The sequence below is a fragment of the Hibiscus syriacus genome, unplaced genomic scaffold (assembly GCF_006381635.1).
Source record: "Hibiscus syriacus cultivar Baekdansim isolate YM2019G1 unplaced genomic scaffold, ASM638163v2 tig00111128_pilon, whole genome shotgun sequence".
Lineage (NCBI taxonomy): Eukaryota > Viridiplantae > Streptophyta > Magnoliopsida > Malvales > Malvaceae > Hibiscus > Hibiscus syriacus.
In genome coordinates, this window is record NW_024062989.1 from 989,378 (window position 1) to 1,008,333 (window position 18,956).

The following is an 18,956-nucleotide window of genomic DNA, read 5'->3' on the forward strand; positions in this document are numbered from 1 at the left end:
GTTCGTACACCATCTTTCATTTATTTTTATAGATAGATTTTAATTGGTTTTGTCACGTGAGGTTATCAAGGAGTGACGAATGGTAGTTCTTTACCTTGTTAATGGGGCAATGTCGGATTTTTATTTTTATTGTGAAAAAGAAAACACAACGGGATTGCGGAAATACTGATTTGTAAGAATAAAGCATAAAAATGAAATAAAATTTAGAATTATAAATTGCAATATGCTTGGGAATCGTCCAAGTCAATCAAAGGGATAATTTTCCACTTGTTTTCCCTGTGTGAGTTTTAGATTCCACGAGGAAATTCACATGAAACCCCTTGAAACAAAAATTATGCACATTTCGTTTTACAATATATATAGTATCGATAGAGCCTCGACACTCTACCGGCAAAATTTCCGAAGTCATTTGATTTTCAACTCACACCCTCTAATACTCCACCATGTCAGACTCCAACCTCACCGCCACCTTCCTCACACCATCATCAAACCCAAACCCTATTTGCACTCACATCATGGAGCTTAACAGTGATCCACTAGACTTTGAACATTTCTTTCTTCTACCCCAGCCGGAAACTGCCTCCACTTCTCTTTCTCCGGTCAATCCTGGCGGCAGCGCGTCTGTTGATTATACTTTGCAAACGTAAACCGACTTCTTTTCCTTTCTATATTTATGTTTTTTTTTTGTAGGTTTGTTTATGTAATTCTTGGTTATTTGTTTAGTGATTGTGGTTTTTAATTTTGTAGAAACGAGGGTTATGCGACGACAACGGAGGGGGAGGTTAAAATTGCTTTCAGAACCAAATCTGGAGTTGAGGTGATGGATGATGGGTACAAATGGAGAAAATATGGGAAGAAAGTGATCAAGGATAACCCTAATCCAAGGTAATCTGGGCTGCCTTCATGTAAAATGTTTCAAAAGCTTCAAGTTACAGCATTCATGTGTTGTTTCAGTGAATGAATTGATGATATAGCTTCAATCATCATCATCATCATCATATGTTTATGCTTCCTAGAAAGATCATATTCATGCATATGTATGTATGTGATGAAGTGCAGGCATTATTACCGGTGCTCAGGGGCAGGATGCAAGGTGAAGAAAAGGGTGGAAAGGGACAGGGAAGATGGGCGCTTTGTGATAACGACATACAAGGGGAGGCATAACCATGAAACCCCTCACATTTCCCCTCTCTATAATTGATGCCTTCAATCTCGATTCTGCTCTTTACAGATACAGTTTCATCAACCCTAAGCTATATATGACTACTATTATTCCTACTACTGCACCTTTTTCAATATTCATTACTCTCTATATCTATCTGATCATTCTTAAATAATATTGTATGATTCTGCTCCATGGGATCATGCGTTTTTAAGGTTTAAAATTTAGCGATGTAAATGGAACAAGTTAAATGAAGAAGATCATCCCATATATATATATTTAGATTTACAGTACAGTAAGAGTAAAAAACAAGAATAAACTAATTATAGAAACCAAACATTCTTCCTAAAACCATCATAGTGGTTTAATTGTATTAGCGGTGAAAGATAACATCATCAACCAGGGAGTGGGTGGGGCTTAAATTTTTTGGTTGTATTTTAGATCCTTATAGATTTAAATACAAGTAAAATCGAATTTTTGCCCCCTCATTTTTAGATTAAATACATAATAAGTCCTTATTATTTTTAAATTAAGTATATTTTCCCTCTCAATATTTGATTTTGACTATGTCCCTCTCATCAACACTAACATAAAAATACATATAACAATAACGATTCATTGACAAATAGACATTACCAATTTATCACAACTCAACCATATTTTACTTTCGATGATTTTAAACATCCATTAAATTTTAGTTCGAGGATCCAAAACAGATGTGAAGTTAAGTTTAATTCTAAGAAAAAGAAGAAGAAAATGCGCTATAAGAACGAACAAAGGACACACTACAAAAGTATACAGAACCATCCATAGTTTCATACGAAAAGACAGAAATTAGTTAAATAAAATATAATATAACTCAAATTATATGAAGTGGGGGAGAAAAAGAAAAGTCAGCGGTGGGCGAATAGCCAAGGTTACTAACGTCGTCATCGGTTAAGAAGTATAAGAAAACTAGAAAAGGATCGACAATATGTACATGATTATTTCATACACACATAGGTTTTTTATATAATACCTAAATTATTTAAATGGAAGAATATTGTAGTAAAAACAATATCAATGTAGATATAGATATTCAGTTTGTTTAACTTTGATAGAAAAAAAGTAGAGAAAGAGAAGGGCAAAAGGAGAAAAATAAAAGTATGAAGGAAAATGAAAAATATAGAAAATATAATATATAGTTATATGTGATTATTCGATTAAATCAAGTGAAAAAGTTTTAACTTAATTTGGTTGATTCTTATTTTTTTTAATAGGGGTTCAATCTTATTTCAAGTTAACTTTTTAATATATTTAAATTTAATAGAGCTCAAATTGAATAAATTATTTAGATTATTATTTTATAAAATTTACTTTTTTTTATAGATCAACCCCAAAAAACGAACAATACTATCTAATTTTAGAGTATGAAGCTCATCCATGCCAATACTATCTATTTAAATTCAATGTAAATTGTTAATATAGTTTTTTATTTATTAAATTTAGATCTAGATAGAGGTAAGTGAGGGTAGTGGTCCTCTAAAAATTTAAAAATATCATATATTTTTAAAATATATATATATTTTTTATTAAAAATTTGTTTTCGACCCTCTGAAATTTTATAAGTATGGCACTTTCTAAAATTGTAGAAGCTTATCCCCGACATAAATTCATACATTCGTCCCTGTTTAGATCTACTGCAATATTATTTTTTCTTGTTAAATTAGTACTTTTAATTTTAAAATATATTATTATTGATTTTAACATAAACTTTTTAACGAGGTCCTCATTGTTTGACTTGTTTTGTATGTTCCGATCTTTAATTATATAAAACTTCTTTTAGAAAAACAAATTTAATAGTATTAAAAATTGAAAATAAATTTTTAAATTGAAAAGTACGTAAATTAAATTTCAATAAATGAAAGTAGAAAAATTAAATTTCAAATAACTAGAAGATCACATAAACTTGGAGCACATATTTTTTTTGCTCATACAAGACAACTAAAATAGTTTTATGTGTGCAATTTTTCACTCAAGCAATCGTTCCACACTCTTTAGGGACGAATCAAATGGCTTATCCTACTGATTTAGAAGCGTTAGTAAATCAGCAATTTTGTTAAACTTACGTTGAACATCTGTCGAGATGGATTGATTCATCAAAAGTTTTGGCGTCTGATGTTAATAGTTCATGAACAAGACCATCTCCGCTTCGACCTTGTCTAATCACAATATAAGTTCTATAATTATATACTAATATAAATGATCAAACAAGTATTTCAGTCTTAAATGTTGGTTAATCACAATATACTGATATATGTTCTATAATTATAAACTAATTATAAGTTCTAATCTGCCACTAGGAAGATAGACTATTAAAAGCCTTTTCAATCATTAATTTAGTGATGAATTGGAAGACGCAGTTTATGATCGGTTAAGAGAGACTAAAATCATTGCAAGTTGTATCCCTGTCTTTTTTTCTTTAAATAGTCCAACCAAGCATAAAATTGAACTTTTTGTGTTTAATAAATTATCTAAAATATTGTCAAAATTAATTAACATAAAGCTAAACAAAACTCGAGATGATAAAGATTGACAAGTAGGGTATGGTTGAATTATTTGACTCCAGTCCTGTTCTGTTTCCGTCCAAATCCAACTGTTAATTGATGACAACTTGACACAAACATTCAAAGTCGTAATTAAGTCTCTCATCATTAAATGAGCATCTTGTATTTCATCAAAATTGGGGTCCAATGGAATCCTCATGTAAAGACTTTCTTGCATACATTCAAATACTTTTCAATGTCAGAGAAGATTCTTATAAAAAAATTCCCAAAACAACGATTGTCTAATGCTACTTTTAACAAATTTCTTTCCTTCATTCAGCACATTGATGGCGGTACACTATATTTAAAAACACTCGGTAAGAAAAGAGAGATGTCATCATGGATGTCACTGTAATAAAGTGACCGTCTCCCCTTTACTACAAATGAGTTTGATTTCCACTATTATTTTACTAGTGTTCCACAAGGACCAACATATTTTCTAGGCAAAACAACTTAGAAAAGCACAAGATTTTACAATCTTCAGTATCTTATTGGGCTTACAAAATGGCTTCACGAGTGCCTCCATTCACCAACCAAACTTCTTCAAGGCTTCCTTCGTCCTCTTTCTCATACGTGTGAAAACGATAACAACGCAAGCGAGGACCCAAGGAGGGAAATCTCCTACCGAAATGTTGAATTTCTTCATCCATTTGGGAGTATCCTTCACTAGTAAAGTTATGAGAAGTGTAAGAGCTGCTATTCCCACCAATATTTTGGTTATAGGTTTGATCAATGAATCCTGAAATCGATAATAAAACAAAACAGAAAACACGTCAACTTATTTATGCAGCAGCAACCAACAGTTGAATAGTTTACAGTCATCAGCCAAGATGAATACAGCATTTGAAGCAGTCCATGGTCCGTGGCCATGAGTTGCCCATAAGCTCAGTCATTTACTCATCCACTGAAAGCATACACAGGGATGCAGGAAACTATATTACATGTATTAAAATATTCGAACATTCGAGAAACTGAAAGCTAGTTGGACTCAGCAACATGGACCAGTGGCTGTATAAAATGTGCATGGGAAAGTTTATACAGTCCGGGGGAGCAAACTCAAAGGAAATGACACATAATTTATTTATTTGATTGAGTGTAGGTGGGTAGGGGAAAATCTATTCGAAGAAGGTAAGTATTTTGTTCCAAATATTCATTCCCTTATAAACAAAAGACAATTGGACACATAACAGTATCTGATACCAGAACTTGAGTCAATGTATAACATAGGTTTAAGCATAGGTATCAGTGAGACATGTGTACTTGCAACCTACTTGGGTTTTATTCCAAAAAGAAAAAAGAAAAATCTAATTTGGCTCAGCTATTGTCGAGTGAAGCTAAAGCTTTGAGTGAATTCAATTCAAGTATTTTTTTTGTTCATTTCTAGTTAGTATTGAATATTTTTTTTTATTCTACCTTGAGCTCAAGAACAAATAATCGAACTCAATTTTTACTAGGTAAACAAACCTAATCAAGTTTCAAACAGTAAGATCATTATCTCAAAGTTCGAGTTGTAAAAATAAAAGTCAATCAATTTCAAGCTCATGTTGAACTTTGAGCTTCCAATTTCAAATCTAGCTCAAGCTCAAACTTCTTACTGTTTGAACTCGATTAAACCTTTAAGATAAGGTATGTAGTCAAACCCTTGATTCATTTCAACATCATATTTGAAGACAAGTCTAAAATCCCATTAATCCACCAATCAGATAGGTTTTAATCCATGTTATAAGGATTTTGCTGATCTTTAGATTACTGAATTTTTAAGCCTCATCTCCCACAGTTTGATCCATGGATCTGAAAGCAATTACTTCTAAGCATCCAACACAGACTCGGTTAATAATTATAGTTATACATTTAAGTATAATTATATCTATATCAATTGTAATAATAAGAAGATAAATTTTATTTGGTTGAGGCTTGGTCTGATTTGAAATGGTTTATGATCCTAATTGAGCATTCTCCTCGGATATCTTATATATATAAATTAGGTTATAAATAAGCAAATTGTTTCATGTGAAAAATAAGATTCTGCTACTTAAAAATAAATAAAATTTTGTTCCTTAATTGTTCAGAAATATGTACTAATTTATACTCGATGTAACTGTTTGGTTCAACTGGAGATAAAAATTCTGATCAACAATATACATGACATAAGAAAACACGCATATAACCTAAAACCATTAAAACAGAGGGAAACTTGAAATTACCTTTGGTTCGCCGTCAATGTGAACCACCGATCCGTCCTTGTATCCAAGTATAGACCTTCCGTTTCTCGGATGAAATCGGATTGGGACGCCGCGACCCGACTGGGTACTGAAAGCGTAAATCGATTTCAACCCGTATTTCTCAAGTATATCTCGAACCTCCAGCTGGTTCTGGTCCCACCCTCCCAAGCTCGACTTGAACACGTCGATCGGACCCTTGCCTTGTCGGTACAAACGGATCTCTACTTCGGGTACTTTCGTTTTCACGGTTCTCGGATTAGGGTTGGGCTTAGGGTCGGATTCAGGCTCATCAGTTGAGTCCTGTAACAGTGGCTCGATTTCTCCGGTGTCTTTAGAGGTTTCTGTTTCTGTCCCCATCTCTTTGACTCAAAAGCACGGCGGACAATTACCGGCAATTGCAATTTATTGTACTTTGGAATAAGGTAAAAGGTAGTTTTCCTCGTAGTAATTTCTGCTATCAAATTTCTCCTAGTAATTGAGTTCTATTACAAACCCAGTAAATAATGATATTTAAATTAGGTTAAGTTTCCTTCCATTGGAATTATTATTTATATAATGTATAAAAATCTATATGGGGAAATATGTTTAAATATACAATATTTTTGTTTAAGTATAAAAATCAATAATCTTTTAAGGATTAAATTCAATCATATTGTAATTTAAAGGTCAATACAAATATATATATATATATATATACATATATATATATATATAATTGAGATTCACTTATATTTATACCGTAAACTTGTAAGTTTTACATTAATTTATATTCATTAGATTTAAATAAATAAATTATATTTAATTAAAATTTATAACCCATAAATAAATATTTGTAAATCAAAGTAAAATATATATTTTTAATTTGTAGGGTTAGAATTTAGAATTTAGGGGTTAAGATTTAGTGTTTAGTGTCTATAACCTATAATTTAGGTTTTAAGATTTAGAGTAGAGATTTTAGGGTTGGAATTTTAGGTTTAGGATTTTGGATTTGAGATTGATGTAAAAATAGATATTATCTTATTGTGAGTTAAAATATATTTATTTATAAATTATAAATTTTAATTAAATCTAAGTAATTTATTTATTTAAATTTAGTTACTATAAATTAGTGTAAAGTTTATTAATTTTACATAATAAAATAGATCTTGGACAATTTTATCTTAATATCACCCATTTTTAAAAAAAAAACCATTGTAGCGCCTTTTCCCAATATGTACTAAACTAACACCCTTTTCTTAAATCGATGCAAGGAGACGTGTTTCACAAAAACGAGCATTGTTTATGTGATTGGAAGGTTCGTTTCACAGGGAGAGTTTTCCCCAGGTTTAACTGATGTGGCAGTAAAGGAGAGAGGCACGTCTTATAGGGAGAGTCTTTCCTGAAAGCTCGTTTCCCAGGTTGAGCCTTCCATTTTAAATTGCACAGGAAATTTTTTTATTATACTTACAATAATTCATATATGCATATATATAATATATATATATATATATATTATTTTCTATTGATAATTTGTTTTATCTCTTAAAATTTTATAAGTTCGCATCGTAACATAAAATTATGTATCTGTCTTTATCTTAATTTTTAATTTTTTAATTAAGTTCAATTAAATTTAACGATAGTTCACTAAATTTAAAAATTAAAATTCATATGATAACGTAAATTGAAATTTAGTGAAAATCAATCGATAATGTTGTCAATTGGTCTTTAAATTTTTTTTAAAATAAAACTAAAATTTTAAAATCCAAAGACTATTAGGGTTGGAGGCAACCTAAAACATTATTACTTTATAAGACATGTAAAATAGATAAATAATAATAAATAATTATAAAATGGTCAAAAATTTTAAATACCCACATGACAAATTAAATATTACTCGTCTAAATATTAAATTAAAAATTATTTAAGATTCTTTTTTATTTTTTATATATAAAATATTATGTTTATATTTAAACAAAGATAATTTCATTCAGTTAAATATTTTATTGGTAATTGATCTCGTGTTAAAAGGCACATTTTTAATGTATTTGATAAAAAGATATATCAAATTGGCAATTTAAAATCGGAATGTTCATCTTAGGAAACAAACTTTTAGGGAAAGATTTTTTTACATAGGTCGTGTCTCCCTGTTGTATTGTCACATTCAAATTTGGGAAAAATTCTCTCTGTAAAACGAGTCTTCCAACCACGTAGTCAAGACTCGTTTTATGAAACTCACTCCTTATCTCGATTTAAGAAATGATGCTAATTTAGTATGTATAGGATAAAAAAAATGTTAGAATGATATTTTTATTTTTTTTAATATTTGAATAAAATATATTGCACACAGAAAAAAAATCATATTTCAACTAAAAGAGAATAATTATTTGAATCTCATTTTAAATATTTGAATATTTTTTTATTTCTTTTAACTATATTACCACATCAATCAAATAATCTAATATCAAACATATTTATAATTTAAATTCAGTTAAAATAATCAACACTTAATTTTGTATTATCTGTTTTTTCAACGCATTTTTTTATATTTTTTTCGCGTATGCATTTACAAAGATTTGGACCAAATTTCTATTAATTAATTAAAATATTTTAAAAACGATATATATAGATAATATTTCTGGTCATATATTTAATCATATCCAAGAACACTCAAATTAAATTATTATATATTTATATTTGTTGGTGTAATAAACAGAGGTGGGTATCCTATCCTTACCGTGAGAGAGACTCGGATCAAATCAAATAAGCCACACCTTTCCTTTTCTTTTTCTTTATAAAATTTCCCCCAATTGTCAAATTCAAATTGCTGCTAATATCTCTGTTCCTTTCGCTTTGAATTGAATCCAAATAAAGAACATTATCTGCTTCCATTTCGTTTCCCTGTTTGATTGTACGACAATAAGTTGAGTCGGGAGGGGGAAAATTGGAAGGAAAAAGAAAAGAAAATGGAGGCAGCCATGGGACTGATGCGAAGAATGCCGCCTCGCCATTCCGAGACGACACTCTCCGCTCTTTTAAGCCTTTTGCCTCGCCACTCCTCCGATCTCCTCTCTCAAGTCGATCTCCCTCTCCAGGTCTCTCCCTTTCTCTTTCCAATTTTAGTTTCTCCTTGTTTCTTCATTTCTGTAGATTTCACTCTTTAATCTTGCCCGAATTGATTATTTCTTAGGTTTTGTTTTTATTTTGAAAATGACAATAATGTATTTGATAATTTGTTTGGCTAGAAAATGAAGTAAATTTTAAAATAACAATTGTTTTAGGGTTCTTTTTAATTTTTATAGAGAGAAAGCTGGGTTGAAATCATCACGGAAAATGTACTATGTAAGATCGATACTGAAGTATAAGATTTTCAGCCAAAATGTATCTGGTGTTGCTTTTTTTTTCATTTGGCGTTGGAAACAAAATGAAAGATCAAAATCTGCATTAAAAAATAAACGCAGTGCCATTTTTTTAGAAAATAAAATTTTAATGATCCGAGTGCGTACTTTATAATGTGTTTCATTTAAGTTTAGTTAGTTCGTGTTTTAAAGTGGAAATGGAGCGAACATATATTTATTTTTTACAAGTTCTAAAATTTTGTGTGTTTGAAAAGAAATTTTTGAATGTTGTATATGCATTCTTCACTCTATGCTAGTTTGAATTCGTAGCAGTCGCTTTGAACGCATTTCACCATTTTGCTGTGGAACTGCGCAACTTTATTAAATAAACGGATCAGGATACAATTGAATTGGGGTTTTATTTCTTTTTGACCTCGATCACATGCAAAATTTGGATTCTGGATTGAGTGTTGTCTTCTTTCTCATTTTTCTCATTGATTGCATGAACTTAAATTGTTCCCCAAGAGATGCTTCTGCTTGATGTTTGCATATTATAAGCACATTATTATGGTCTCGATTTATGAATGTCAGAGAAAAAAAATTTACATGCCTTTGAATTATTATTCATCATTTTATAGATTCCTAAGTTCACTTCAATTTTTGTGTATGGAGCTATGAGCTTTCTTTTTTGCACTGTTCTCAAATGAAAAAACTTAGATTGTTGTTGTCTTAGTTTTGTACCATATATAATCAACCCTTTACTAGAATTTTTCAATTTCCCTTTGCTGGTATTTGATTTTGTGGTGTTGGGTATCCTCATGCCAACTTGTTACATGCAATCTTATTCACTGACCTATAAGTTTTGTTACAGGTGAACCTTTCATGTGATATCAAAACATATGACAACAATTGAGTTTTGTTCCCTTGATTTGGATGAATTAGTTTATTAGATTTTCATATTTTCCTGTAAAACAGGTTTTGCCTGATGTGGACAGTGGAAAGAAGTTCATTTTGTGTGAATACAACAGAGACGCTGATTCTTACAGGTAGCTTTACACTTCTGATTAGTATATTGGCTTATAGATTATATACCCTGGACTTAATTTTCCCTCCCCTATTGTAGCCTAAGCCCTATTAAACTGTTTCTATGTTCTTGCCTGTTTGTATTTTTGTTCTGATTTAAAATAATGAAAAGTAAGCCCCCTTCTCATTTATCTTGCCTAAATAATAATGGTTATGTTAACAATCTTCCTGAGGTTTTATTTTCTATACTCTTACTTTGTAGATTCAAAATTGGTGATGGACTATACATAACCACCTATTCTGGGTTTCTCCCTAAATGTTTATAGAAACTTGCACAACTAATCCATAGCATTGTACACGTTAGTAGATGCTGACCATTCCTGGGATATCTTCCTCCAAAATGTTTATAGTAAAACAGTTATTTAGTTTTTATGGTGGAAAAAGCTTGAATATATAATCCAGAAAACTCTACATATCATCATAATGTTAAATAAACATTATGAAATTTTATAATTATGCCATGGTGGTATCTCTCTTGTCTATATGTGTGTATTTACATGTTCATTATCTCTATGAAATACATTTGCATATATTATTTGCTCAAACCTAAGCACAAACACTAACATCAGAACTTGAATTCTTTTTGTCAGTATTCCACATTTGAGCTGTTAGTGAACCTTGTCAACAGTAAATCAATCTTACATCAAATAATATCCCTTCAGTTTCATGTCTCATATGACGCTTTAAGGCAATCTTTGAGTTATTTTGAGTTCCTTTTTACTTGCAAAGTAGCAAATTTCAATTATAATTCATCTTTGACTAACTTGTAATTTGTGGTTTTGTTCCGTGCAATTGTACTGTTTGTAGATCACCTTGGTCAAACAAATATCACCCACCCTTGGAGGATGCGCCTTATCCATCTTCAAAGTTGAGGCAATTGGAAATTGAAGCTAACGATATCTTTACAGTCTATTGTGACCAGTGAGGTTCTTGCTTATGTCGTACTTTGTTTATTAATTTGCTATTTGTGTGGGTTTGATTACAGTTGACCTCTATTCAGCTTTATGCTTCTCTTTTTATTGTGGTTGGATATGGGGTCTTAAGGCATCGCTCCATCTTGGTTTTTTATGCAGAATCTACTTTTTTTTAATTGATTTATTTATGTTTAACCAATAATACAATAGGTATTATGAGGGTGGCATTTCATCTGTCTACATGTGGGAAGATGACCACGAATGTTTTGTAGCCTGCTTTTTGGTAAAGAAAGGTAAGTAGCTTGTTTTTATCCCAAATAAAACCAGTAACCGTTGTTAGTTCTTCTGATTTGCTGTCCTTGGCTTTTGGAGAAAGATGGCTCAAAGACTGGGCAAGGGCGAAGAGGTTATTTGGAGGAGGGAACTTGGGATGCTATTCATGTTATAGAGGTGAATTTCAATGGCTTTATACAATTAGGGATATAGAACTTTCAATCTTATCTCAGGCCTCTTTCTTTTTGTTATATGTTTTACCATTTATTTCTCTATGGGCAGCGTGTTACTTTGTTTTGGATTTTCTTGCTCATGTTGCACTCTAACCTTTTATTTAGGTTGGACCTGAAGAAGAAATGACTCGATATTGCTTGACTAGTACAGTCATGCTGTCTTTGACTACAGATGATGTGTCATCAGGCACTTTCAGTTTGTCTGGATCTATCAGAAGACAGGTAATTGGTGGGATTTTTTAATAATGAAGAGTTAACTGTTGGAGAATGCAGTTTTATGTTCATTGAAAGTCATCTATACTCCACAGAGTTTTTTAGAATTTCTTGATACCCAAGTGCTCTTGAATTGGTGACCCTGGGCATCACAAGTGATGATAATTTAGCTCTATCAGAAAAAATGGTTCATAACTAGTATTGATCATCTGAAATCCTGTACTAGGTTTTCATGGGTTTTCTTTCCTTACCCATTTTAGGAAGAAGTGTTTCTTCCATAAACCATTTACAGATGGCACAACCGAAAGGAATTATGATAAAAAGGCTAACTTGCCTTATTAATGCAGATTTTTTTATGAGCTCCTGCACTTGGTATCTTGGAGTGCACAGACTAGATGTGTGGGGTAAGGAAAAAAAAATTTATCACTAGCTCCCCAACACCTGAAAAACTCAAGAATGAAGCTATGTTACTTGGACTTGGGTGTAAGTTTTGAATACCGTTATGCGCTGGACACAAGTTGTTTAATGGGTATATCAGAAAAAATGAGGAGTCAGATCAACAATTCAACGTAGCTCTACAGCAAGAAACTTGGATAAAAAGTTGTTTGTTAATTCACACTCAATGCAGTGTGTTTGGGTCATTAAATTGATATGACTATAACTTTTCTCTACAAGATGCAAGCAGAATATGAAGTTCCTCTTCTCATCCGTAATAAGCGGACTTAAATTTATGTTTTCACTTGCCCATAAAATATCAGATTGAGTCTTAAAACATGGTGTCCATTTCAGATTTTACTGTTTGATACTGATGTGTTATGGACCGTGGCGTATCGTCCTGTTGTTTCTGCACTCAAGTTTGAAGTTACAGTCAAGGTCTAAACTCCCCTTTTTCACCTTTAAATCTTTTTTGTCCGTAGATGAACATGAACCTACCAGTTGCTGATGGTCATCTTTCTAACATGGGAAAGATGATAGAAGAAATGGAGGGTAAGCTCCGGAACTCATTAGATCAGGTACACCTACTTTATCTTAACTTTCTTTGCAAGCTCTGACATCGATAATTTTGAGTTGAGTTTTTTACCATGAGTTGAAATGTGTAAATATTTTTGCAGGTCTACTTCGGAAAGACGAGAGAGATGGTTTGCACTTTACGACCGCCTAATGAGGTGGTGCAGATGAGATTGCCTAGCAGTTGATTTGGGTTATATGCCATAAGAAGTTAATTGTGTGATACTTGCTTTACTAGAGTGACCTCAGAGTATGCTTTGTGTATGAGATGTATGTATTTGAAAGGTCAAATTGCCGGCCAGGATGGTCCCGGCCTTGTCTCGAGATATTTCATATGATGTAAAAGATCATATATATATTGGACCGCAATACATGCAAGATTATATTCCTACTAAACTTTATACGATAGAGGCAATGACCACTCTCACTCCCACAACCGAAAATAAAAATAAAAGCATAAAAAATATTGTTATGTTGCTTAATGCATTCGACTTGACAAGATATACGACTGCAAGCCGAGCATGCAGCTCTAAATGCTATTGACTTCAGGTGCAGCATTGGATGATGAGGCATCTTTCTTTGAAGCTGATAATTCTTCCACAGCTTCATCTTCTGTATCACTGTCATCATCTGCAAGGACAACGCTACGTTGAATTACTACTGAAAGATTATCTCTTTTTAAACATGCAACTTACTCAAGATCCAACAGCAAATTCACACACTAATCGATACTGGATGGATTATGAAACTTACCATCCTCCCCTTCAGCCATATCAAAGCCTTCACCACCACCCATGTTCATCTTCTGTAACAAGGAAATAGAAGCAAATGGTGTCAAATCCAATTTAGACACTTAAATCGTAAATATTAGGTGATAACACTGCCACTCACTGAGAAGTCAAAGTCACCAAAGTCCATATCAGGTCCGGCTGCCAACAAAAATCCGGCAGTGAGTCAAACTAAAAAAGGAATGAACCCCTTCACCATAGAAATAAAGCAGTGGAAGAAAACATATAAGAAGATAACTGTTCTTACGCTTAGTGTCCTGATCCTCCTCATCTTCATCAACCCATCGATCCCAATCGACTTTCAAAAACACGGGGTTTCCCTTCCTGTTTCAGCAATCTGTTCCACCACTTGCTCTCAGCCTTTTTCACAAGGTAAGTGATATGTCTATTTCCAACACTAGCCTTGCTTCCCTGCAAACCATATCACAATGACACACATTAAACCCTACAGGTAGAGCATATATTACAGGTTGATTCTAAGAATCAAGACTTCATCTGCCAACATACATCGACGTTGACTTTGTCATGCAGATCAAAGTCGACTTCATAGGGAATTTTGTCTGCCCCACTTGTGGCAGAGAATAAGAATTTTCCTTCAGGCTCCAGTCTAAGCTTCACATCCTGAGCATCAGGAAGCTCAATAGTTATGAAGACTTCATCTGATCTCTGTGCCCATTTCACTGTTGGATGTCGGCTGCAACACGAAATTATAAACAAGTTGAAAATGTAGAAACTCTAATCAATTATCAATCTTTCTAAGAACATTGTTTGGACATAAAACAAATCAACCCATGATTTGGTATCTTAAACAACTGACATATTTTGCATCATAGTCCACAACCCTCAACATTATTGCTCCCAGATGGTGCAAACAAGCCAATCAAATAAAGACACTCATATAAGGGAATTAGGAGAATTGACCGTCCGGCTCAGTTGGTAAGAGCGCAAGTCTCTTAACCTTGTGGTATTGGGATCGAGTCTCACGGTGGACAATTCATAATTCTGACTATCGGAGGTCTCCCACGGAAGCTGCTCTCAACCTGGCTTGGTGTCAGCCTACTATTCTACTCCCATTACCCTATTACATATGGGAATAGGGTAAGCTAATTTTTATACAAGGGAATCGGGAGAGGTTAGCAGCACAGGTGAACACAAATGCCATAAGTCGTATCCTTGTAACCACGGCAGCAGGGATGGACCGAATCCCTTCAAATTTCCATATAATTTAGGTATTTTATTTGTGTTTTCTATTGATAATTTATTTCTGCCCTTAAAATTTTAAAAATCCGTCGCTTAACATAAATCATGCGACCATCCTGCACAAATATCTCATCCGTTCAGCAGAAAGACCATATCCAACACTCAATTATTCCAAAACACTGAAGATTCCAAAATTGCTGTCTTATCATCATAAAGTTTGTCTTTTAAGTGAAACTTGAAACCTTGAACAGCGTCGCAAATCATCATTTCAACCCTCCCAAAAAGAAAATGAAAAAAAATGAATCCCTTGAAGCAAATAAAAATAACAGAACCCAGAGAAAAACCAGAAAGAAAACCCTTTTTTTTAAAAAAAAAAAAGATAGCCCTGAAAGGCCAAAACAAGGGTAGAGAAACAATAATGATAATGGAAGTTGATGTTCAATTTCGTTTTCTTTCATTTCTTACATCTTCTAAGCAACAATTAGAGAAAGTGCGTAATGGAAATTAAGAAATAATTAGAGAGAGACAGAGAGAGAGAGAGAGAGGAAAAACCTCATGATCGGGCGATTCTCTGCGTACTTGATCGTTTGCTTCGTTCGTTCAAAGAGAATTTCTGTACGACGCAGCTGACTGTAAAATATAGAGAGGTTTGGAATATATTTATAGGATCTTCGGGTAAAATTGGAAAAAGGGTAATTTTTTATGCTTCTTGTTAGTATTATTTGACCATTTTTATCTTATTAAAATTTCCTTTTAACGATTTTTACTAGTCTTTTAGGGGCTGTTTGGTTCACGGTATTCATGATTATCGGAGGACTGAAATTTTTATTTTTAGTTTGGTTGTCCGGTAATCTTATTTTCGGTAATCTTTTAATTTTAATAGTGGATTTTTTTGAGATATATTACCGGAAATGTGATTACCCATTTCCCTTAGGTATTGTTGGATTACCGGCATTTTGGACTAAAATGTCCTTAAATTTTTTTTCTTAAAATTATCATTCTTCTGTCGTTGAATAAAAAAATTCTACAAATGTTAAATTATAAATTTATCTTTAAACTATTTTAGATTTACAAAAAAGAGTCTATAATTAAAATTTTATATGAAGTTCAGGGATTAAAATAAAATTTTACTCTTTCATTAAACCTATTTATCTTTTCAATTTTGTAAAAAAATTATATAAATTTAAAATTTTTAAAGAAAATATATAAATTAATTATAGTAAAATTATAGAATAATTCAACTTGTTAAAAAATAAATATAAAATAAGGATAATTTAGTAAAATATATATTCTAATAATCTTTTATTCCTTTAACTAAATACGATAATCTTACATTCCTGCTGAACGAACCAAACATAAAATACAACATTTTCAGTAATCCTATTCCCTAATAATCTTTTATTCCCACTGATAATCTTATATTCCGTGAATCAAACACACCCTTAGATGTAACGAAGGTATCAATGAGACCCTTTCTATTTTAGTTCAATTAAAAAAACCAAATTTTATTTGATAATCATTCATCGGGTTGAATTTAAATAATTTATATGAATATGATAATAGGCCTATATTTTAGGCTCTCAGTGCTAGGTGTCTATCTTTTTTATAGTTTTTTTTCTGTCGTTATTGGTTGTACAGTTTTTCTCAATTTTTTTGTTAGTGTGTTAAGGATTCTCATTTGTGGTTCATCGGTAGGTCGATCTAATGAATTTTAATATATTGGACGAGATAATAATTTTATGTCTCTACCATATAATAGACAAAACATGAGAATGAATTATATGATATGACATGTTTTGTTCTTTCTCCACAAAAGCCAATCATTTTACTGTGAATTCAACTTGAACTCACGTCTAGAATTAAAAATAAGGATGATAATTTTTTTCAGACAAAAATGGTGAAACAACATACTACTTTTCATTTGAGTTGAGAGAACCATAAACAAGCCTCTTGACAGATTCCTAAACTGTTCCCCAAGCAAGACCAGCTCCTAATGTAGCAAAGCTTTTGATGTTAAACAAATAACTAGTTAGAAAAGTAGCAAAAAAAGGAACATATAATTTAGAAGTAGCAATAAATGATAAAACATTAAAAGAAATACATGCAATTTACCCAAATGCTCTAGAAAATGGAGTAGCTGGAACCTTCCTTTCTCTTGACCTCCATCTCTTCACAGGTACTGGCGCCTCTGCTGCCGTTGTCACTACTTCGACACCGTCCACTTTAATAATATCATAGCATGTAGCATGTTTTTTTTTCGGAAAAGGGTTAGATGTCTTAAGTTCAAGTGACTAGAAAAACTAATTGAGCTCTATAATGTAACCTACATCTTTTGTGGTTTATATGTGATGCATTGTTTGTTAGGTATTTCTTGCAGATGGTAGCAAACTGCTTGATTTATTAGGGCGGCATATTGTTTGTCGTTTGTTTAAAATCCAGTCAAGATATGATACTTGTATGCTTGTTAAATATTAGAAACTGATGTCCTGACCCTATATACTGCCCTGGGTCGTCGCCCATCAGGCACATGTATTGGGCCCGCCTTGTTCACCGGATTCTGATGGAGGAGATCGAAACCGAATTGGGTAACCTGAATCTAGGGGGAAGAGGAGGAGGCGTTCACTTTAACACCATCTGTTCCATCAATTCCAATCACGCTTGATCATTGTTTTGTAGGCAGGTTCCTTACAACAGGGATGGTTAATTTTCAGGCCATGCAAATTACCTTGGCAAATGTTTGGCACCCTATTGGGGGAATCTCAATTTTTAAATTGGGAGATGATCGTTTCTTGTTCCGGCTATATCATGAGGTCGATGTGGATCGATTGGAATATGAAGATTCGCATTTACTTATTTTGCATCGCTTGCAGGTAGGAGAAAATCAGATGCTGGTAGCGTTGGAGAAGGTAGACTTTTGGATCATAGTCAATGACTTAATCGTGGGATATATTTTGGAACAAGTAGCGCAACAGTTTGGACATTTCCTTGGTTCCTTTATTGAATATGATGCCTCTGTTGTTACTCTGGGGTATAAAGGTTCTATTCGGATTAGGGTTAAAGTTGACATTCAGAAGCCCTTGAGGAGGAAGAAGAAGCTTTCGTTGGCAAATGGGTCATTTGCTTATGTCTCTTTCCAATACGAGAAGCTTCGTCTCTTCTATTTTTTGTGGAAAGTTAGGTCATGGTGAACAGCTATGTCTGTTGCATGTTCTCAAGGAGAAGAAGGATATGATCCTACAGTGGGATGTGTCTATCAGAATTCCGTCTAAAAGAAGGGGGCCCACGTCTAGCCCCTTGTCTACTGGAAGAAATATCCAGAAGTGAGGTTAAAGTTGTTTGGACAAGAGGTAACATAGGGGTTCCACAAGTGGGTTGTGATAGAGTCGGTGAAATGAGACAGTGAGTGAGAGGACTTTTAAGGATGTCACAAGGGATTGGGAAGTATAGCAGAAACTCTTTAAATTAATACTCGATAAATTAATAAACTCTCTAAAATAATAAATTTGTTCGGTCTCGATTTAGATCAATATGAAAAATTTAAAAACTCGATAAAATAATAAGATAATAATTTTTCGTGAGATCCCTTTATAATTTTCGGTCCCAAGAAAATCATAAATTAATAATTCATAGAAACTGAAAAAAATATATTACACTCTATTGAAATATGATTCAATAGTTGTCTGTTTTCCTTTAAAGTTCAAGTTTATTTGGAGCTCATTATTAATTTAACTTATCTCTTACAACGTAATTCTAAGAGGTATAAACTAATTTATCTTTTTGTTTGGTATGTACAGTATAATTACTTAAAAACTCTTTAAATTAATAATTATTAATTTATCGATAAATTAATAACTCTTTAAATTAATAAATTTCTCCAGTCCTGACATTATTAATTTATAGAGTTTTAACTGTATATAGTTATGACATCGGTTGATGAGGAGAACTCTCTTCATAAGATTGA

At 32.5% G+C, this 18,956-nt stretch overlaps 3 protein-coding genes and 1 pseudogene across 3 annotated transcripts; 2 read left to right on the forward strand and 2 right to left on the reverse strand.

Moving 5' to 3' along the window:
- Positions 1-4,065: 4,065 nt before the first annotated feature.
- On the reverse strand, positions 4,066-6,405 carry LOC120154349. Its single transcript, XM_039166124.1, has 2 exons — positions 5,952-6,405; positions 4,066-4,486 (listed from the first exon to the last, which is right to left on the reverse strand). The coding sequence occupies exons 1-2, from the start codon at positions 6,324-6,326 to the stop codon at positions 4,274-4,276; spliced, it is 588 nt and encodes a 195-aa protein (XP_039022055.1). The 5' UTR covers positions 6,327-6,405; the 3' UTR covers positions 4,066-4,273.
- Positions 6,406-8,719: 2,314 nt separating this feature from the next.
- LOC120154320 (probable F-actin-capping protein subunit beta) lies at positions 8,720-13,335 on the forward strand. Its single transcript, XM_039166112.1, has 8 exons — positions 8,720-9,040; positions 10,259-10,329; positions 11,174-11,287; positions 11,491-11,573; positions 11,657-11,730; positions 11,892-12,008; positions 12,917-13,012; positions 13,112-13,335. Exons 1-8 carry the CDS (start codon positions 8,912-8,914, stop codon positions 13,193-13,195), a joined length of 768 nt encoding a protein of 255 aa, XP_039022043.1. The 5' UTR covers positions 8,720-8,911; the 3' UTR covers positions 13,196-13,335.
- Positions 13,336-13,342: 7 nt separating this feature from the next.
- Positions 13,343-15,695, reverse strand: LOC120154321 (annotated as a pseudogene).
- Positions 15,696-17,522: 1,827 nt separating this feature from the next.
- On the forward strand, positions 17,523-18,183 carry LOC120154342 (uncharacterized protein At4g02000-like). The gene is made up of 2 exons (XM_039166121.1): positions 17,523-17,580; positions 17,672-18,183. The coding sequence occupies exons 1-2, from the start codon at positions 17,523-17,525 to the stop codon at positions 18,181-18,183; spliced, it is 570 nt and encodes a 189-aa protein (XP_039022052.1).
- Positions 18,184-18,956: the final 773 nt, after the last annotated feature.

Excerpts from the sequence above, each read along its gene's own strand:
- LOC120154320 (XM_039166112.1), top strand. The coding sequence starts at position 8,912 with ATGGAGGCAGCCATGGGACTGATGCGAAGAATGCCGCCTCGCCATTCC. Across the intron at positions 10,330-11,173 it reads AGAGACGCTGATTCTTACAG|ATCACCTTGGTCAAACAAAT; the intron begins GTAGCTTTACAC and ends TACTGTTTGTAG. Across the intron at positions 11,574-11,656 it reads CTGCTTTTTGGTAAAGAAAG|ATGGCTCAAAGACTGGGCAA; the intron begins GTAAGTAGCTTG and ends TTTTGGAGAAAG.
- LOC120154349 (XM_039166124.1), bottom strand. The coding sequence starts at position 6,326 with ATGGGGACAGAAACAGAAACCTCTAAAGACACCGGAGAAATCGAGCCA. Across the intron at positions 4,487-5,951 it reads ACATTGACGGCGAACCAAAG|GATTCATTGATCAAACCTAT; the intron begins GTAATTTCAAGT and ends TATCGATTTCAG.
- LOC120154342 (XM_039166121.1), top strand. The coding sequence starts at position 17,523 with ATGTATTGGGCCCGCCTTGTTCACCGGATTCTGATGGAGGAGATCGAA. Across the intron at positions 17,581-17,671 it reads GGAGATCGAAACCGAATTGG|GCAGGTTCCTTACAACAGGG; the intron begins GTAACCTGAATC and ends ATTGTTTTGTAG.